The sequence below is a fragment of the Plectropomus leopardus genome, chromosome 5 (assembly GCF_026936395.1).
Source record: "Plectropomus leopardus strain MGB_pleo_1.0 chromosome 5, ASM2693639v1, whole genome shotgun sequence".
NCBI classification, from domain to species: domain Eukaryota; kingdom Metazoa; phylum Chordata; class Actinopteri; order Perciformes; family Serranidae; genus Plectropomus; species Plectropomus leopardus.
In genome coordinates, this window is record NC_142180.1 from 26,652,469 (window position 1) to 26,672,496 (window position 20,028).

The 20,028-nt window shown below is 38.3% G+C and overlaps 1 protein-coding gene across 8 annotated transcripts; it reads right to left on the bottom strand.

Moving 5' to 3' along the window:
* Nucleotides 1–514: 514 nt before the first annotated feature.
* On the bottom strand, nucleotides 515–19,062 carry LOC148189585 (uncharacterized). 8 transcript variants are annotated; one of them, XM_088077284.1, is made up of 5 exons: nucleotides 17,861–19,062; nucleotides 14,042–14,080; nucleotides 12,042–12,102; nucleotides 1,505–1,579; nucleotides 515–593 (listed from the first exon to the last, which is right to left on the bottom strand). In XM_088077284.1, the coding sequence occupies exons 1-4, from the start codon at nucleotides 18,454–18,456 to the stop codon at nucleotides 1,535–1,537; spliced, it is 741 nt and encodes a 246-aa protein (XP_087933410.1). In that variant the 5' UTR covers nucleotides 18,457–19,062; the 3' UTR covers nucleotides 515–593; nucleotides 1,505–1,534. The 8 variants fall into 8 exon arrangements, 5 of the variants coding, with proteins under 5 accessions (XP_087933410.1, XP_087933409.1, XP_087933413.1 ...); XR_015776546.1 differs by lacking the exon at nucleotides 12,042–12,102 and having other exon boundaries at nucleotides 532–593; nucleotides 18,081–19,062; XR_015776544.1 differs by lacking the exon at nucleotides 12,042–12,102 and having other exon boundaries at nucleotides 532–593.
* Nucleotides 19,063–20,028: the final 966 nt, after the last annotated feature.

Genomic DNA, 20,028 nt, shown 5'->3' on the forward strand with positions numbered 1-20,028 from the left:
TAACAATGGTCATTTTGTGAGTAAAGAATTCTTTGAAAGGTACATGAGCATATTAAATCATTATATATAATTTATATCATAATTATATTATCAGTTATCATATTGACTTTCTTTTTTTCTTTTTTGTTTTAAGAATGGGTTTTTAAAACTCTGCACAGTCTTGCAGTTGCCTGTTTATCTGATACATCAGCAAGATATGAAAGAGCCAGGAGGGCCCTCCTAACATTTGTTTTTTATGACACAGTTTTTTAAAATATAAAAACAGTACAGTAATAATGCAGAGTAAGCTTACACTAACCTTAGCCTATATTTTATTTTATATCAATTGACTAATTAATTATTTTTATTATATTAGTTGTTTTACTCGGAATATCAAATGTGAGAAATTATTAATGATCGCAGTAAAAAGCAGCAGTGACGACAACCATTAAACTTATTTTGCATAACAGATGCACAGTGATGAATGGGACGCTGTGAAACATAAATACTATAAAGGTAAGATGATAAACAATCGTGCGAATGAAACTCAACGTCAGCGCTGTGTATTTGCGTCCAGTCCTGCAAGCAAGAGTACGTCCAGGATGACCTTTCACCTGCGTGCAGGTGAGATTCATGATGTGACTCAAAAGAGACTCAAGTTAATTAAAAAACAAAAAAGAGCCAAATTTTGGGTAAATCACACAATTTAAATTTTTGTTATTATTGTCATTATCATTATTAATTAATTAATTATTTCTGTGTTTTTTATGCAATCATTTTTAATTATCGTCATATATAGTCTTCATATATACTTATGTCAGTCACGTTATGTTTTTTGTAGTAGCTGTTATTATTTTTACTTAAGTTTTGTACATGTTAATTTCGTTAATCAACGATGAATGGTGCAATGAAACGACGAGGGGCGTGGAGATTTGTATCTGATTACCTGAGATGAGAACAGGTTGTTTAGTGGAAACCGTAACATGAAAACAATTGTAGACTGATGAACAGGAAAAGTTAAAATTATAGATGTCAAATACAATAAATACAGGACAATAAAATAGATAAAAGCTAATAAAAATGAAATAGATGAAAGGCGACAAAAACATTACAACAATAAAAATGTTGAAAAATAAATTGAATAATGAACATAAAACAGTCTAATGAAAGGCGAGGCTGAAAGTTTTGGTTTAAAGTTAATGATTAAAAGAGCTTTGACCATACTCAGAGCATATCTATGATTCAGAGGCTGTCTGCACACATCGCTCAGCATGCAAAGGGCGAGGCTGAGAGTGTTTGAGCAACTCCCCATTGATGTACAAAAGGCTTTTTTTTTGTGAAGGACTGCCTACGGCCCTTTAAATTAACTAATGTGACTTAAATACGTTAGGAGGAGATAACTGAAAGCCTGGTGCATCTCATAAAGATGCTAACAGGAGCCTTGAGCATTGATATCGCACGCTGAGGGGTTAGACAATGAGGTGTGATCTGACAGCCAGACAATGAGAGCGGGCTGGCACTTAACTGTATAAACACGGTTTTCCTTGAAGCAATATCATCTCATTTCTTGTCTGGTCTTCTTACTTAGGAGATTTGTGACCTGTAATGAGGAAGACAGTATTTCATTATTGTGTCTTAGTGATACATGTATGTGTTGTATGTATGTATGGATATGTATGTAGATATGTGCACTGTCTGTATGACTGCGTATGTATTATAAAAACAAAAAAAACTGCTTTCCAAATAAAAGTTTGATTAATTTATTGATTGAAATGTAAAGCAAGGTATAGCTCCACTGAATTCAAAACACAAGATCAAGTTTTTCTAACGATTAATTACTCACTACTTCTGAAAAATGTACATGTGAATATCTGTATATCTATTGTCTTTTTGATCATTTGATTTATTTTACCTATTTTATATATGTGTTATTTATTTTATTGCCTTTTATTTGTGGTTTTACTGCTTTTGTTGGGTTTGGTCCATTTGTGTTATTTTATACTGACATATTTTCGTCCTGCATCTTGCATTATATGTCTTCGTATTTTAGTTTCATTACAACTCCTAGTTTCGTCTCGCTTGTGTTCAGTCGGACTGTTTGGCTTTCTGTTGTTGTTGTTGTATGGCCTCCTTTACATCCCATAGCTGCTTTTGTTTTGTTTGTTAAAACACTTTGTAAATTCTGTTTTTAAAGGTGCCATATTAATAGTATAATTTATTGGTTTAAAAGTACATATTGTGCCTTTACTATGACATTCGTGTTTGCACAAGGAGGAAAAGTTATTGCAATCCTACTCAGTAAACATGGTATCATATTTGATTGCTGACATGTAACATATACAAAAGAGGTTAAGAAATCAGATGTGGGAGAAAAGGGAGAACAAAGGAGAAAGGAGGTGAAAGAAGAGGAAGGGGGAGAGGCGGGGTGTAAAGAGAGGGACAACAGGGAGGGACGGGGACCTACATACAGCTCAGGGCTGGGAGGAAAATTTCTGCAGAGCTCCACCATCCAATACATCCCTCTCCCTCTAACATCCTCCTCACTTTGTATTTATATTCATACATGGAGCCATCACATTTACAGCAGTGAAGCATCCAACAAAGCTGTTATCACTGCCTGAATTACCTGCAGCGATGATGTATGTTTTGTAAGTGGCATTTGGAGAGCAGCAACTGTGTGCTGTTCATGAGTTTCTAGAGATGATTCAACACATTAGGAACCGCCTGCTATGTGACAAATCTGTGGTTAATGCTTTTATCATATAAGTGTTGCCATTCTTCTTTCAATACTGTTGTGAGTACGAAAAACACATTCATAGCTGCATCGTGTGTGTATGTGGTAGGGGGGAATAAGCTACAGCAGTAGGAATTTTTAGAATATATACAGTCAATTACATAAATTGGATTGCTGGAGGAATTTGGATTTATTATTTCCTGCTCATAAACCCCTTAGTAATATTCACAGACATCCCCCGGAGCTTAAATCTAATCTCTGGCCAGATTCAATATAGAGAGACATTAGATGAGATCAGAGCGACACTTTATTGTTTTTCTCATGAAAAAGTTTCTAGGTTACTTGAGAAAAAGAAAAGGGTTTTTTTTGCTGCTGCCTGCATACAACTACTGCATTTGATGAGTTTAGACTTGACGAAATCAAAGAGGACTTGCAACTAGATTTGAGCTTTAACACCAGTGACGTGTGACTTCAGTTGTACTTGAGCATTTTGACTTCAAAATACTTGATGCCTTTCCCCAAGACCAAACATACAGAGATAGGCCTGTCAAACAATTCATTTTTAAAATTGCAATTAACTACAAAATTTCAGTAGTTAATCGTTATAAATGGCAGTTTTGAAATAATGTTTTTAATTCCATCATTTTGCATTACAAAACAGTTATGAAATCCATACTGACAAGGTAAAGGTAGAGTCCATTAAAAGTGAAGTTTTTAAATTTTAGCCATTAAAATGCATGGGAACCCTGTTTAAATGTTTCAAACTGAAAAAAAGTAATAAGAAGTAATAAGTGAGTTACTAATTGAATCACAACTATTTGAAACAAATTATTATATTGAATTACTTGTTCGTGCCAGGCTATTTAAAGGCACTATGTCTTACTGTACCTCAGTAGTTACAGCATCTGTTATTAGTTGGCACACAAAGTGTAACGTAGGCATTACTTACTTCTCGTAGCGTGTAGGATTTCTCATTACATAACAGTGTCAGTGAACAATCCCTCATTAGTCCAACCTGATGCTAATTGTGCCAGAAGTTGTGAATAATAGATCACACTTTGTCCCAGGACAATTTGACTGACCCAGATCGGGATTTTCTTAATTTATTAACTTAACACTTCTTTTTTTCTTTAGTCTCTTGAGTGTTAAAAACTGCCTACATGCACCTGGGACATTTAATGCGACTGCTTGGGAGAATAAATTGAATTTGTTAAAAAAAAAAAAAGTGTTGCAGCATGTCGGCTTCAGAAATGAGGACACAAACAAGACAACAAAGATATTCCTGTTTTCGCGTCCTTTTTCACAGACACTGTGATTGTTCCACATCTTGTGATTGCAACTTGTGATCAGTTGTGCAATCTGTGGATAAAAGCAGTAAATGGATTACGGACAGTCAGAGAGAGAGGGACATAGACAGACAGTTTTTTGTTTTTTTTTTTTTTTTTTAAAGGCTTTTACCCAGTTTTCACGTTTACATATACCCCAAAAATATTCTCATATTTTTTAATCTATTTTTTCTTATTTATAACAGTTGAATTGGAGGACAGTTTGCATTTAGCACATCGCTTTTCAATGAACGCAGATTTCATGTACATAAATGAATTATAAATGGCATGTTGGGTAACAGCTCAGTTCCTTTTCACATTATTTGACGACCATCACAGATAAAAGCGGTGATGAAATACCTCATTTCTCTTGGGGTCGTTAGAGAATCGAGAGTCTTATATCATTGAACACAACGTTCTGGGAAAAAACATACATCCCACACATGCATACAAACACACGTAGCTGCTAATCTATTGTCATGGAGACCGATTGTTCTCATGCCGTGTGATGTGGGTGTGGTTACACAGGGTCTTTTTCAGCGTACTCGAACAAAAGGTGCTGAAATGAGGTGATGTTTTGGTTACTCATCTGCTCGACCTGGATGTGCTTGAACAGAGGCAATCAGGGGAAAATTACCAGGATAACAAAATTACCAATGGCTGTAATTAAGTAATTTAATCTTTTTAAATAAGCACACCAGCAGAGCTCCCTGACTCTAAATGGGCAGTAAAAATATCCGTAATATTTTGCAGCAAGCTTGATTTGCAGCTTTATGAATTTGGAGAAGGTGGTTATGAACAATGTTGATCCTACAGTGTTGTAAAAAAAGTTTTCTCTCACTATTACAGCATGTGACAGGAGAAGACTGCATATTAGAGGCAGATGGCGTGTGTGTACAATACAGGATGTAAACAAAGAGAGAGGAAGTCTGTTCAAACCCGTTTTGTATCAGTCGGAAGGTGAAAGCGCATTTCCCGCCTCATCTTACATACGGTGCAAGGCCGTGATCCCTCTCATCCTGTTGTTTGTGCGGCACGGAGCCGTGATGAATGGAGAAGGGAATGGGACGGGGATAACACATGATAATGGAGACGCAACAATTTGAGCCTACATATTGTGTAGATATGGACATGCACACCAAGGGAACACTGAAAGAAAGTGCAAAAGTGGGTGTAAACGCAGAAGTACACGCACGCATATATTTGTATTACTACTTCTGTCAGGACATTGTGTTCTCAGGCTCACTGATTCTTGCTTGTGGGCATTTGAATGACGAGTGTGTAAGAGAGCTATGCTGGCAGAAAAGGGATATGCATAAATTTGTTTTCTTTAGTGTATAATCTGCCAAAAAATAAGAATGGTTGTGTGTTACCTTAGAATGAGCCGTTTAAATCTACACAGGGAGCGGGTCCTCGTTTATGGAGATCAACATGTTGCACTGCCATGTTTGTACAGTAGCCTAGAACGGTCAAACCAAACACCGATTTTTGGATTTTTGCATCGGCCATAGTAGTAAGAAGGCCAACTGCAATGAGCTTCACTGTTAATGTGGTGAAAGTGCTTTACCAGCAGTTTAAATCAACAGACTAATTTGTGTCGGAGAAGAATCAACCTTTGTGGATAATTTGGTTTCCATTGAAAACCTCTTTAATGTCTGTATATTAGTTTTTTTGGGGAAAAAGGTGACTTTACATAAGTATGTATTGACCTAGCTAAGCACCACGACACGCTAAAGTGAATTAGAGATTTTTAAGTTGAAACTGCTTCATTTGTTTTTTGATCAGCTCAAATCACTGCGTATGTTTGTTTTGGAAAGGAGGAGACCAAAAAAAAAAAAAACCTCCTGAATGTCCGGATCAGAAAAATGTGAGCACAGATTCACATATGAGAAAAAAAAGTGAGCATGTTGTGGACCAGAAGCCCATCCCCAACATGCCAAACCGTGTCAGAGATTCACTGTCTTAATGTAAACCCGCTTCATTATTCGGTGTTCATAGCTGTTCTAACACCTTGAAACCTAAGAGTGTTTTTGCCTCTTAAGATTGTTTTTTTAAGGTATTTTACAAGAAGTAGATTAACCAGAACATGAATCCCCAGCCCCCCCAAACCACTAACCAGGATGGTAACATTGGGTGGGAAAAATGGGACTGATGGGAGGGAGACCCACCAAAAGCCTGGGATGAAAAGTTTGATTTTTTTCTTTCAGTAATTGTTTTTTGTTTTAGTTATTTATAACTCAATTAGTTTGGTTTTGTATTATTTATTCAGTAATTAGTGCTGTAATTACACTAAAATTGGCTGAATAAATTGGTTGAGACACTGAACATTGCATGAAAAAAAATAGGGATGCATATTTATATCAGCAGGTCATCTGTGTCAACAGATATTGGCTTTAAAATGAAATATCAGAATTGGCCAACATTCTGATTTCTGCCAAAAATGATAAACTGATATGTATATTTTTTTACTGGCAAAGTAAACATGTACAAAACATCAACCATAAGCTGAAGTCTTTTCTTATTTTGTACAATGAATAAATTTCACATTCACTGAAAAGCATTGTATTTTATGTCTCTATCTACTCTATCATGATAACAGTATGCACAAAATGAAGTTAATTGCACTACAGAAGAAAGATGATCGCTAAAAAAAGCAAGAAAAAGTGGAAATAACAATATCGGTTATTAGCCAAATAATATGTTATATGTACATTGGCATACTGGATATCAGGATGTGCCTCTCAAAAAAAAGAAAAGTGGAAGCTCTCTGAGGCCCCTTTCACTCCTTCAATGTGCAAAATGATCTAGTGTGTCCGTACTAGGATTAATATCTAAACGCAGCCCGGTGGGTAAATGCTTTTGCTGCTGGAGCATCATCGTATACTGTCTTGTCTAAGCCCAAGAAAGAAAAGACAGAAAAAGGAAAGAAAAAGGAAGCAAAAAAAAGATGCATAAGGGAGACATGGATCAAAAGAGGAAGGTCAGGAGGCCGCTAAGGCATAGGTCCCAGAATCTGGTCTACGCCCCTGCCTCTAACGTTAACCTTAAAGGAAAAGTTAGATGAGGATGCATCACTCTCGTGCCTGCAGCAGTATCAATGTTCTCATCTGATTTTCCACAAGAAAGCAAATAAGCAAATTTCCTGAACAATCTCTTTAAAACCCAAATCCAGAACAAGCAGCTCTTTGATAATGTGTCCTTACTTTTTTGAAAATGTCCTTACTCACAAGGTCTTAAACTCAAAAGAACAGACAGACACACATGACCTTCACATACACACACAAAGATTAGTGTCGTTGCTTAAGGCATTCAAACTTCTGGCTGTACACAGAGTCCGTAAAAGGACAGTTCATCGCAGTTCACCTCTGTGTCAGCACACAGAAGGAGAAGAGCAACTGCTGCGAGCTTATTAATGTTTACATCTCATGCGGTCATGACCTCAAGCCTCTTGTTCATGAGTAGATGTATGCTCACTTCTGTGCGGTGATACAGGTGTAGTTCAGCAGAAAGAAATTTGTTCCTGTGAAACTGCTCAAGACGAAGTCTGTTGATTATCTATTAAATGGGTCGTGATTTCTGGAGAAAGACATAGAGCACCTTGGTAATGAGTCCTAAAACCAGGAAATGAATTAGCATTTATCACCCCAGGTTCCCTTGTCTCTAAGTCAGTGTTTTTTTTTATGGCTTTTTGGTTAGAGGCCTTAAATAAGGTCTGTGGTGAACACAAATTTGAGAAACTTTCAAGTTTCATTCTATGACACAAAATTTATCAGTAAATACCCCACTGGCAATTTTTTAAGCTTTTGTGTCTCCTTAAAAAGGCAGTTGCTAACAAGTGGCTAAAAGATTTTACAGAACGCTAGCACGCCGAACCATGCCAAACACAGCTTTACGGTGCGCTCACACCAGACGTGGCGCGAGTGCTTCGCACAGCATGTTTACATGCAATGTCAATGCAAAGACATGGACAGACTCGAATTATACAACGGTGCAATGGACATGTGGGAGGCAATGTGATGGACGTTGAAGTTGAAATTTTTCAACTTGAGCAAGAATTTCACGAGGCTGTGTTGCAACAGTCTGTCAGCTGAAATTCAGACGTTTCTGAAACACGGAGCTTCGCTCAGCATCAGGACTGGACAGAGACAGACCATACAAGGACCTGCAGGGTCGGAGATCAGCGAGCAAAGCTATGAAGTTACATGTTGAGCTCTGAAAATACATCTTTGGCTTGTGTAAGGTATTTTTGTTGAGTTGCTTCTTAGCAAAACGCTCTGAGTCATTTACGTTGGTCTCTTATTGTGGAAAGTAAACATCGGGGGCGTGTAACGGGCTGCCGTGAGAGTCTGATAAATAATAGTCTTGGTTCACTCTGCTTCAGGGCCTGTGTTTACATCCAGCTCTCTTTTGTATTTCACTGCAAAACAAGTTAGCTGTTAGCAAAAACAAGCGACCGTATACGAGCGAGTAATACGACGTGAATTTTTTTTGCCCATTTGGTGTGAACGCACAGTTATAGTCATAACGATGGAAACGCAACCACAGTGTAGTCCATTTTAACATCAGGCGATTGCATTTAGGCTAAAATTAGTATTTATTAGATCAGCTTGCTGAACAAAATATGTAAGTATCATAAACATTTGTTTACCACAGTGTATTTTCTGCAATGATCCAAAATCCACTGGAAAAATCCTATAGGCTTTTTGACGAGGGAACTAGGGCGACGCTAGCTTCAGGGGTGTCTACAGAAAAAACGACATCCCTGGGGCACTCCATTGCCAATGAGTTTTTCAAATGTATTTTTGTAAATGTATTTTTGGCACTTAGAGCACCACAAGCTGAGTGAAATCTGATTCCATTATATTGGAGAGACTTCTGACATCTCTATGGCCGACACACACTGCACTCTGCAAATCACTCCAAAACAATCTATTTGATCAACAGCATTACAGGTAGGTATAAAATTACCTGTCCCTTTAACAACTAGTATAACTTATATCATTTCTCAGCATCAAAAGAAATGCAGCTATGTACAGATTCAACATGCAATGTGAAATATTTTGCATTAAATTAATTTAGCACACCTTTACTATCTTACTTTAAACATGTGGTGATCTAGAAACGATTCCCTGAGCGACGAAGCCGAGCTGACCAGGTCAGAGACACAGAGCGCTGAGTATCAGTCCTGTCGGTCTCGCTTTCAGTCCCGCTGCGGTCGGTGGACAAGACACAAGATAAGACCTATCACAGCGAATGATCTATAACGGCTGGGGGGAGGCTCAGCTTTCAATTAATCCAACAGGCATTGTGTTACAGCACATCAGTACCACAGCTCATCACAGGGACCGGGCCTGACACACTGACACAAATATACAGCCACAGCAGACACACACACACACACACACACACACACACACACACACACACACACACACACACACACACACACACACACACACACACACACACACACACACACAGACACACACACACACACACACACACAGAAAACACAGAGCACTGCCATGTGAGTGTGTCTGTGGTTTTGTTTCAGTGCCAGTGTGTTTGTATAAATAGTCAATGACACTACAGAGTAATGTTTAAATAATAAACAAATGTCTCTGTGTGTTAATTATGTAATAATAATAATTGCATTCATTTAGCACCTTTAAAAACAGCATTTGCAAAGTGCTTTGACAAACAAAGCAAAAACAGAAATGGGATATATATAGAAGGCAAACAACAACAGAAAGCCAAACAGTCCTACTGAACACAAGCGAGATTAATCTTGGGGTGTGTTTGGGTAAAATTTAAACAAGACAACAAATAATGCAAGATGCAGGATGCAAAATGTCAATATAACATACGAACAAATAGACCAAAACAAACAAAAGCAATAAGAACCTCAAATAAAAGAAAATTAAATAAATAAAACATAGATAACAAAAATAAATATAAACATACATTTTCTGTGATATTGACATCTACTCTGGAGCAAAAAACAATATAATTGAATGTAACTAAAAATGTATTTTAAATTGGATTTTTAAAAGAGATTCGAACAAAGAAAAAAGCTCTTCATGCTTCCTGTGGGTTTCAGAGACAGAATTGTCCTACTTGTTTGATTTGCAAACAGGAAAAGTAGGTTTCAGCGAGCTGAATCTGCCGACAGACATCAATATTTATGCCTTAACATGAAGAGGAAACGGCACAGCATGAACACCCAGAATTCACTCAAAGTCTAGTCACGATGATTCAATTTACCGCATTTTACATCTCTGCAAAGTGCATCTGCAATATACTGACCCCTGAACCTGGTTTCCATGGAGATGCGCGGTTGCCTCACCAACCCACAGCTGAACAATGACAGAGGTAATCTCACATAATACAGGTAAACACCTTTGTGTGCAGAAGCAAAGAAAAATGGGACAGTTTGCTGGGAAATTGGGAGAGATTGAGGCAGAAATGAGGGTTGCATTGAAGTGGGAGTCCAAACGGGACAAAAGACCCCGCTGATGAAACAGTATTTCGCTCCACTGCCCCGATAAACTCTTACATCGTCAAGTTGACCGCAATTTATGTGGTCTGCAGTCTTATCACACACGCAGCTCATGTAACAGATAAAAACCCTAAATTCACTCATTAGAAAAACATCACCCTACATATAGAGGTGTGGTTAACACTGAGGATGAATTACAGCAGTTAATGACACTGTGACTGAATGTGATGACAAATATTCTCTTTTAATCTCGGTGACTAAAAAAGTATATAAAGGCTCATTTTGTGCGTCTCGAACATTAACAGAACCTTTCAGAACCAACAAAACCCTCCAGCATAATGACTATTATTTTAGAGAAGAAATAATAACTTTTTTTTCCTGTTAAAAAACCTTTTTCTCGTCACCCTGAGCACTGCAGTGCACTAATGATATGATATCAAACTCCAGGATAATTGGCCAATTTTGCTCTATGCTGTATTGTCTGTCAAATTGGAGTCTCTGGGACCGTGTTGCTGCCACAGACACTTTGATATGCAAAACCTTCTGTTCTGTCGAAAGCAGCTCATTTTACTCCGTCGTCTGGGCAAAACTGCACCATGTGAGAAAAATGATCAAACTGCTGCAAATAGTATCACAACTGTTGGAAACAAAGGAGGCGCCGACAATTCTCAGCAGCATTTAGAAAGAAAATTGCTTCATTATCTCATCATCATCGTAAATATCTTTTTTTTTTTTTGTTGAATATTTATTCTGCTTTGACTCATCATACCAAGAAAAAGCCCTGAGCGATGGTGGATGGTTTAGAAGAGACAGAAAACAAGAGCAGAGAGAGAGAGAGGGATGACGTACGGACAACAGTCCCTGCTTGAGGTAAAGTGGGGACATTGTGATCACAGTATGAGGTAAGTTAGCGGAGGTGTGATTTTTATGAACACAGACCCCAAAAACAAAGCATTACACACAATAATCCATCGTCTGGAAGCACACAGGCGGATTATGAGACGAAAGGCCTCGCCGTCTCTCCCACATACGAAAATACGCGCAGACTTTATGATGGATTTCCCTTTTATATTTTGTTTTGTGTCTCTTTGTTGTCATTTTGTATCTCTTTGTGGTGTCTATGTGTCTAAGGTGATGTTTTATCTTCTTTTGGTCATTCTGTGTATTTGTCTGGTTATTTTGTGTCTCCTTGTAGTCATTTTGTGGCTTTCGTTTGTTTTTTCTTGCTTTGTAGTCATTTTGTGTCTCTTTGCTTTAATGCTTTTTTTGTTTTATGCTCAAATTTTGAGAGTTGTTTCATATAAAAAGTGCATCACAAATAAAATGTATTACTATTATTATCATTTGGTGTCGTTGTTTTGCCTCCTTGTAATCGTCTTGTTTCTATTTATGGTTGTTTTGTGTTTCTTTTTCATCATTTTGTGTCTCTTTTAGGTCATTTGAAGAGAGTTCAGTAGTCCATCCATGTCTGGAAGGAATACATATTTACTTAGCGCTCACATACCGTATGTCCCCCCTGCAGTGACATGTTTTCTTCATGCATGTCTACGCACTGTTGTGGAGAACTGCAGAGACAAAAACACAGTCTCAGTGGTGTGTTTGTGTACATGAAGATGTTTGTCGTGTCCCTCCTACACTGTTTGCACAGGGCGCAGCTGCACACCCTGCTGACTTGCCAATTAGGCCTACACATTTACTCACGCACCCTGTTGATTTTCCAATTACACCTACACAGCCACACATGCTGCCGACTGTAATTAGGCCTACGCGCGCTCTGCGGCTCACAGATGTGCATATGATGTACAACCGCCGGGGTTATTGCTCATAATGTACAGCTATCAAACTCCACTTAGAAATCAGAGAAAAATAAAGGCGGGAAGATGTGTTTGAATGAAAAATTATGAAACCTAAAGGTTTCGTTTGCAAAGCACTCCTGAAAGCTGCACTGCAGAGCTTCAAGTCCTCCAAGTAGGCAGCAGTTTTCTGTGTGCATACATAGCTGAGTAGATCCAATAAAGTGAATTAAATATGTGGTTACTACAGAGCTTATCTCACTGCAGTGAACTCAACTGACATGGCCTACTTACTTACCTCATGCTACTCTAAATGTGATGTTGCTGCACAAGAATAAACAAGATTGCATTTCTGGAATTAACTCAACACAAAAGGAAAACTAGTCACAGTTTACATCTATGTCTTTGAAAACATGGATCCTTCGCACACATCCTCCCTTCTGCAGCACAGAAGATCGAAACAATCAGCACAGTTTCAAGGTGCACACTCATGATTAGTGTCAGCAATACAGAATCTGACCTTTTTTTTGCAGAACATAATGATTGCAGTGAAGTTAATCTTTGAACTTTTGTATATAAAATGTCACCATCATCATTATGTACAGACATCTATGGAGGACAATGGCCAACCCAAAAACTCTAGCTGCAGCTCTTGCCAAAGGTAAAACAATATATTAACTGTTTGAAACCTGGATCGACATCAGTTTCTTGTGTTACATACAGACGCCTTCCACAACCTTTTAAATCTTTGAAACATGAGCAAAATTGGTTTAATTTCTTTTGGAAGCAACATGGCAACAAACAACTTGAAAAGAAATGCCCCAGGAATTGCAAGAAAGCAGGAAAATTGTAAAATTGTTTTTTTAAAGGGGGGGTGGATGGAGAAAAATATTATGGTATATTTTTTTATTTATAATTATATATTTTAAGTTAATTAAATTTACATTTTAGAACTTTTTCAAGTTATTTCCTTCTTGTTTTGTTTTGTTTTACCATTTTTCTTCTCTTTTTTGTGCTAATTTTCAGGTAATTTTCTTAGCTTTTCATCAGTCCCTTGCTAATTTGGGGTTCTTTTTTGTGACGTTGCTCATTGCCTAACATGTTTTTGAGTAGAGATTAAGCCACTTTGGTCAGGTTTCAAAGGTTAAGATACTTGACCTTAAGCATTATTCTACATCCAAAGACAACCTCCTCAAACTTTGAAAGTGTCAAATCACCTCCCAATATAACAGGGAGTATGAGCAGATCATCTACGACTGTCCTTTAGCTCAAAGCTCTGACTTTAAGTTGGCTGACAGCTTTAAACCATAAAGCATGTTTACATACATGATTATTCACCCGTCTTGCAGGCCACAAAGAAGCAGTCTTCCCTTTTTTAATCAAGGCAATAAAGAGTTGTAAAGTCCACACCTTCTGCTTCTCACTACTATGTCCACCTGGGGGCTCTCTGCTCCCACTCAAACTGCCAAATTAGATTTTATGGACCTGCCTATCAACACAGCTCCACCGACTCTCTCCTTCATTGCTCCTCTTTGCATTCATTTCATCCCTCGTAGCTCTTATTTCATTATCTCCCTCTTATTGCTGCTCTTTACTCCTCTCACTTTCCAATATAATTCTCAATCCATTATTACATTCCAGGATATTAGTGTAAAACATTTAAAACATTTTAGTTTAAAATATGAAAAATGTTAAATGTGTTTTAAATTACCTTGATTTGATCTGTCTCTGAGCCAGCTGGACCTGAACGCTGGAGGAGACAAAAGGACAGAATAATTAAATTTACTCTTATGGATTTGAGGGGTTTCGGTTTCGCTGGGTTTTTCTTTTTTTTCTCAGCAGCTTACACTGTCCCCTGGTGGTAAAGATTGTTATTGCACAGCTGCTGCAATTTGATACTTCAATTATAGTGTGAGGACAGTTGTCTGATTTATGAGCAGGGTGTCAAGTTATAGAAACAGTAACAGGCAAGACACTGATCAAATATCCTGATCATCTTTTGTTTGATGCATTGTTGTCATGTTTATCACATTCACATAACTGCATTTGTAGTGTGTGTGTTTGTGTGTGTGTGTAGGGAGGTGTCTGTATTTATGCCTTTGTTTACATTTTTGCTTCCCAAAACCATTTCATTTGACTTCTGTTCTCTCATTGGCTGATATTCATCATTTACAGTCAAAACAGCATGTGGCTATATTGTATTGTTACAAGGACGCCAAGTATTGATATTTTTAATTATATAATTATTAATATCACAAATACTAATTAGCATTTTGGCAGCCAACAAGAATAATATAATCAATTGTTTTTTCACTCCAATGGATACATTTTGCAGCAAGAAAAATGACTGAAGTGAGTTGAACAGACTGAACACTTTTTCCTATTAGATTATACAGATGTGGACAAAGTTTTCCATTGGAGACTAAATTTGCAGCTGGAAAAAGGCGATAAATTGCAATAAATTTTATTGCAATAGTCAACAATCGCAGTAATATTGCATCGTGACTTCTGCATCATGATAATTGTCTGGTGACTCCCTACAAAAGGTCAAACGTCCTCACCCAAAGCACAACTTTATTGTGAGTCTGACACATTTCAGCTTTCATCAGGGTCATCTGTGCCAAGAGCTAAAAGACGCTGGTCTCTTAGTTGTTACAATAAATGATTGGATCTTGTTAAATTATAGAGTGAAGTGTGGATAAAATAAAACCAAAAAAATATCTACAGTTGATGCCAATGATGTTCCCTTTACTTCAGTATAATGTCCTCTGTCCCGCTTTTGTGTTTATTATCTGACTAGTTATGTATAAAAGTTTAAGTTAGTGTATCAATTGTTAATTATTTGGATATCAATCATAGAAGTTTAGAGGGAGCTGCATCACTTAAACCTGATAACTGTTAACATTTGCTTGTAGCCAAGTTTGAGTGGTTTGTTAGCAGTTTGGACACTGAAATTTGGGTAAATAAACCCTTGACTTAAACATTATTATTGTGCTGACTTGCTTAGTCAATCACACACTCAGTCAGTAAAGCACAAAAATATTTGTGGTACTACTTAAAGGTCCAGTGTGTAAAATTGATTGGTGTCTGTTGTAAGAAATGTAATGTAATACAGAGCACCTAAAATACAGAAAACGAGAATTGTTGTGTTTTTAAACCTTAGAATAAGTTGTTTGTATCTACATCGAGAGCAGCTACATCGCCCAGAACAGACTCTGGCTCTAAAGAGGAACATCAGCCACCAGTTATCAGCCGCTGCTCGAGGAGCGCGTCGGAAAAACACCGATTTTTTTTTAAACATGAATGTTCTTGCCCATTTTAAATCTGTCCGTTTATATCAGAAAAATATGTTGAGCAAACATAAGCAGGCAGTAGATTAGAGGCCAATGTCTGACATGTCAGACTGCTTTATTCAATTTTTTTTTAGCTGTTTAAAATCGCGGGGTCTACCTATCTCACTGTAAACAACCTACTGAACATGTGGATCAGAAATAAAGTGAGCACACATCAAGTTGGCAGAGAAAAGGTGAGCAAACTGATGTGTTTGTTTTGGAGAGGAAGAGGCCTCTGTGGATAATTCAGCTCCCCGAAAAAATCTCTGTAACAATGAACACTGAAGGAATTCTTATCTTGAGAAGTTTGAGCTGGTTTGATCCTGCGATAGTATAGATCCCACTAAATCCCCATAAATATTACACTCTGAACCTTTACATTTGTGCAGTTGTTGTACAGAGAGTACTGCAAAAGTACACTTTGTTTTTGGGTAAAGGAAATGGCATCCAAATATTGAGATGGTGTGATGGATGACAGCTGGCATTACATGGAGCTCAGCTGTGGAGTAGAGAGTCAAATCAAGGAGAGTACCCACTGGCACTGTTTCAGCCTCTTCATTAATCAGATTCATCATAATGAGTGTGTTTGAGTGAGTGTGAGTGTGTGAGGGGGGGGCTGTGGGAGAGGAAGGGGACAGGGACACAGATAGATAGATAGATAGATAGATAGATAGATAGATAGATAGACGCATGGTGTCCCTCCCTCGTACTTCTCCACAGATCTGCTGGGACACGGCTTGGGTGTAAACAAGCTGTAAATTACCCCAAAGCTGGCACATCACCTTAAATCTGCAGAGGAGAGTGAATAAGGATGCTACAAATGCTGCTGAGGTATTACCACAGGGTGGGTCGCAGTCACCGTCCACCTCCCTCCTTCTCCTCCTCCTCCTCCTCCTCCTCCTCCTCCTTCATTGCTATCACTCGAGTACTGCAGCACTGGAGGGCTTCAGTCCCATAAAACATCAGCGAATGAGAACCCCTGACAGGTCCTCACGGTCCTCCACCACTCAACAGATGTGAAATGGTCTGATAGGCTCCCCAGAGAGGAGGGGGGGCGGGGTAGGAGAAGCTCATTGAGGATGGGGGGTCTGTCTAATATGAACTGACAGGTAAATGACAGTTTTCTCACTGATTTACACATTTTATGATTGTTTTATGATTGTTTTTACTGAATATACATAAGTTTTGCTCCAGGCTTTTGGCATTTATTGCAACTGTTTAATGTATCCTGTGGAGCTACAGCTCCCTCTAATGAGCGCTGATGGGACTACAGCCACACACTTTATACCAGTGATACTGCAATTTATGGCCTGCAAGCCAAATCTGGACCCCAAGAGGGTGTCGGGTGGCCCCCCAACCATTTTCTAATTTGCAATAAAAATAAAGTGACTCACATTAGGAATTGAATACTTTTAGTATACATAAGGTCCCAGAGTGCATAAAACAGCATCAAAATACAGCTTGTTAATCAAAGAAGTGCCAGTGAAGGATCCCACACAGAGGTCCTAATGCACTTAAGTCCTAAAATCCTACAAATATCCTGAAATCCTGGAAATGTCCTTAAATCCTAAAATCCAAGAAATGTCCTAAAATCCTAGAAACATCATAAAATCCTGCAAATATCCTAAAATCCAAGAAAAGTCTTAAAATCCTTCAAATGTCCTACAATCCGAGAAACATGTATGGGGCCGCTGTGACAGGCCCCTGGCCCCCTGTCATTACCCCTGCTTTACAACACAGAGTGCAGCTTAGACTTATAATGTCACAATCACTGTATATTTTGACAACCATGCATCTCGACCTCTTAGTCAACTTTAAACTAAATAACAAAAATCTGCCCTTTTTTTTTTAGCTTCATGACAATTAATTTTCCATGAATTATTTTTACAGATGTTTGATTTGATCCTTAAGGCTCAGACAGACAAAATCAACTGCAAAGCTCCCTGCTGCGTCACTTTACGTCACCTCTGTCTCAGCCAAAAAGTTACACATGAACGCAGCAAAACAACCAACAGCCAACCAGTACACACGGCACAGGCCTGAGTGGCAAACGGGGAAAATTTGGCCCTTTTTTATACTAGTCAGCACATTAACACAATCCAAAACTGAGAAAACAAAGCGTATTTATCGCGCGACAGTGAACAATACAAGAAACCTTTCTGCTAAAGAGCTCAGTGGCTAAAGAAAAACAGTCTGACCTGATTTGACAACATTTGTTTCGGTCTCTTCCTCTTGACTTCAGCTCCTTGTTCACTCTCCTCGGTGTCTTGCGTTGAGCTAAGCTGCCAAACAGACTGATTTTATTCACCGACAGGCTTTTCCGCCATTGCTGCTGATTTACTAAATTGATAGCAAATACGGTCGACGACGGCAAACGGTGAAGGACACACTTCAGCGACCGGGGCCTTTGACGCTCACCAGCAGCCCAATGTTGACTATCCACCAGCTTGGATACGTCTGGGCCTTCAGAAGACAGGCTCTCTGTGGTTCCTGTGCTCTCTGTGGTTCCTGTGCTCTCTGTGGTCCCTGTGCTCTCTGTGGTCCCTGTGGTCCCTGTGCTCTCTGTGGTTCCTGTGCTCTCTGTGGTCCCTGTGGTCCCTGTGCTCTCTGTGGTCCCTGTGGTCCCTGTGCTCTCTGTGGTTCCTGTGCTCTCTGTGGTCCCTGTGGTCCCTGTGCTCTCTGTGGTTCCTGTGCTCTCTGTGGTCCCTGTGGTTCCTGAGCTCTCTGTGGTTCCTGTGCTCTCTGTGGTTCCTGTGCTCTCTGTGGTTCCTGTGCTGTGTCTGCGTTTCCTCATTGCAGGGCTGCAGACCTTGAGTGGTGCAATCAGCACACCTGAGCCCGGTGCGCCTGATGCTGATCATACTTCTACAAGTACCTTTTTTTTTTTTTTTTTTTTTTTTACAGCACATCTATACAACGCATTTTCACTCATCCGCCCTCTACACCACTGACTCTACAGATTTCTCCCATTTGTGTAAATTGATTGTCGTTTTGATTAATGAAGAAAGTTTTGAGGTATTTTTGCTTTTTGAGTATTTGCATTGTATGGTACTTTCCCACTACATTTTAGAGAAAAGTATACTCCACTATATTGATGTAACAGCTGTAGTTGCATTTCTGGATACATACATTTTGGGACATTAGTGACTTATCACTCTGAAAGGGGTCATTATGCATAATGAATACATTTTTAATATTTGAAGTGCATTTTGATTGTCATATTTCTACAAGTTACTTGACTAAATATACTCATGGCTGAGAGACTTGTGCTCGTGACAGTGGAAGATGTACACATTAACCCTCTGATAGCTGAGCAAACTGGCTGGATTTTCTTCAAAAATATGGGAAGAGGGCAATGAGCAGTTCAACAAGAAATGGCCCGAAATTTACAAGAAATTAGTAAAAGTCACAAGAAATTCAGCTGAAAATAAGCAAAATATAAAAAAGAAACCAAAAACAAAAATGACAAAAAAAAAAACAACTTTCAGTAAGAGCATTTTTTTAAGAGTATTTTTTTCTGTACCATTATTTTAAATCTATAATTATAAATGTTATAAATCTCTTATATTATTATTATAAATTTCTGGACATTCTTCTGAGTTTTTTTTTTGAATAAGTATAATTAGTAAGCATAATATCAGCACAATAATCCTCACCATCAGCCAGTATAGTTCAGTTTCTTGCCACATACTAAACTTTTTTGCAATTTGAGGGAAAATTCTTGCCAAGCTGCTCATTATCTTTCCATGTTTTTAAAAGATGCCGAGCCAATTTTCTCAGGTTTCAGAGGTTTAAATGTTTGTGAAAGGTGTCTGAACGCACAGGAAAAGTGATGTCATCCCCGGTGTTAAAGGGTTAATGGCGTCTTCCTCAGCTAAGCTGTATTGTTAGTCAGCTCAGTGGTGCTAGCTGAGATAGCAGCAGACTTCCTTCTGTGCAGTGTTTTGGTTGGCAGGTGTAGTTGGCAGAAAGAAAATAGGTCCTGCTTACAACACTGTGAGTGGATTATCTTAACTACCTGGGTCATGATTTCTGGAAAGAAACATTGCTGTTGAGTTTTTCAAACATATTTTTTTGGCATTTCTATGGCCAATATCGCCAACATTATAACTATAACTAATTATGACTATAATTCACACCAAAATAATATAGATTGTTAAATAGCACTACATGTAAGAGGTAATTATGTTTTTTTTTAATTTGGGGTGTCCTGTCCCTTTCAATAAAGTGTGTGAATACTTAAATAAATGTTATAAATCAATGAGGAAGTCAAACACACTGTAGTCAATGATGACACTTTGGACATCAATGTCTGAGTGGTTTATTAGAATAAGAAAGTTGACATAGAGCAAAGTCTCCATGCGGA

Coding starts and splice junctions, on each gene's coding strand:
- LOC148189585 (XM_088077284.1), bottom strand. CDS start 18,456: ATGAGGAAACGCAGACACAGCACAGGAACCACAGAGAGCACAGGAACC. Junction 14,081..17,860: donor AACAAATGTTGTCAAATCAG/GTCAGACTGTTT, acceptor TGTCTCCTCCAG/CGTTCAGGTCCAGCTGGCTC. Junction 1,580..12,041: donor CACTGCAGGGGGGACATACG/GTATGTGAGCGC, acceptor TCCTCATTACAG/GTCACAAATCTCCTAAGTAA.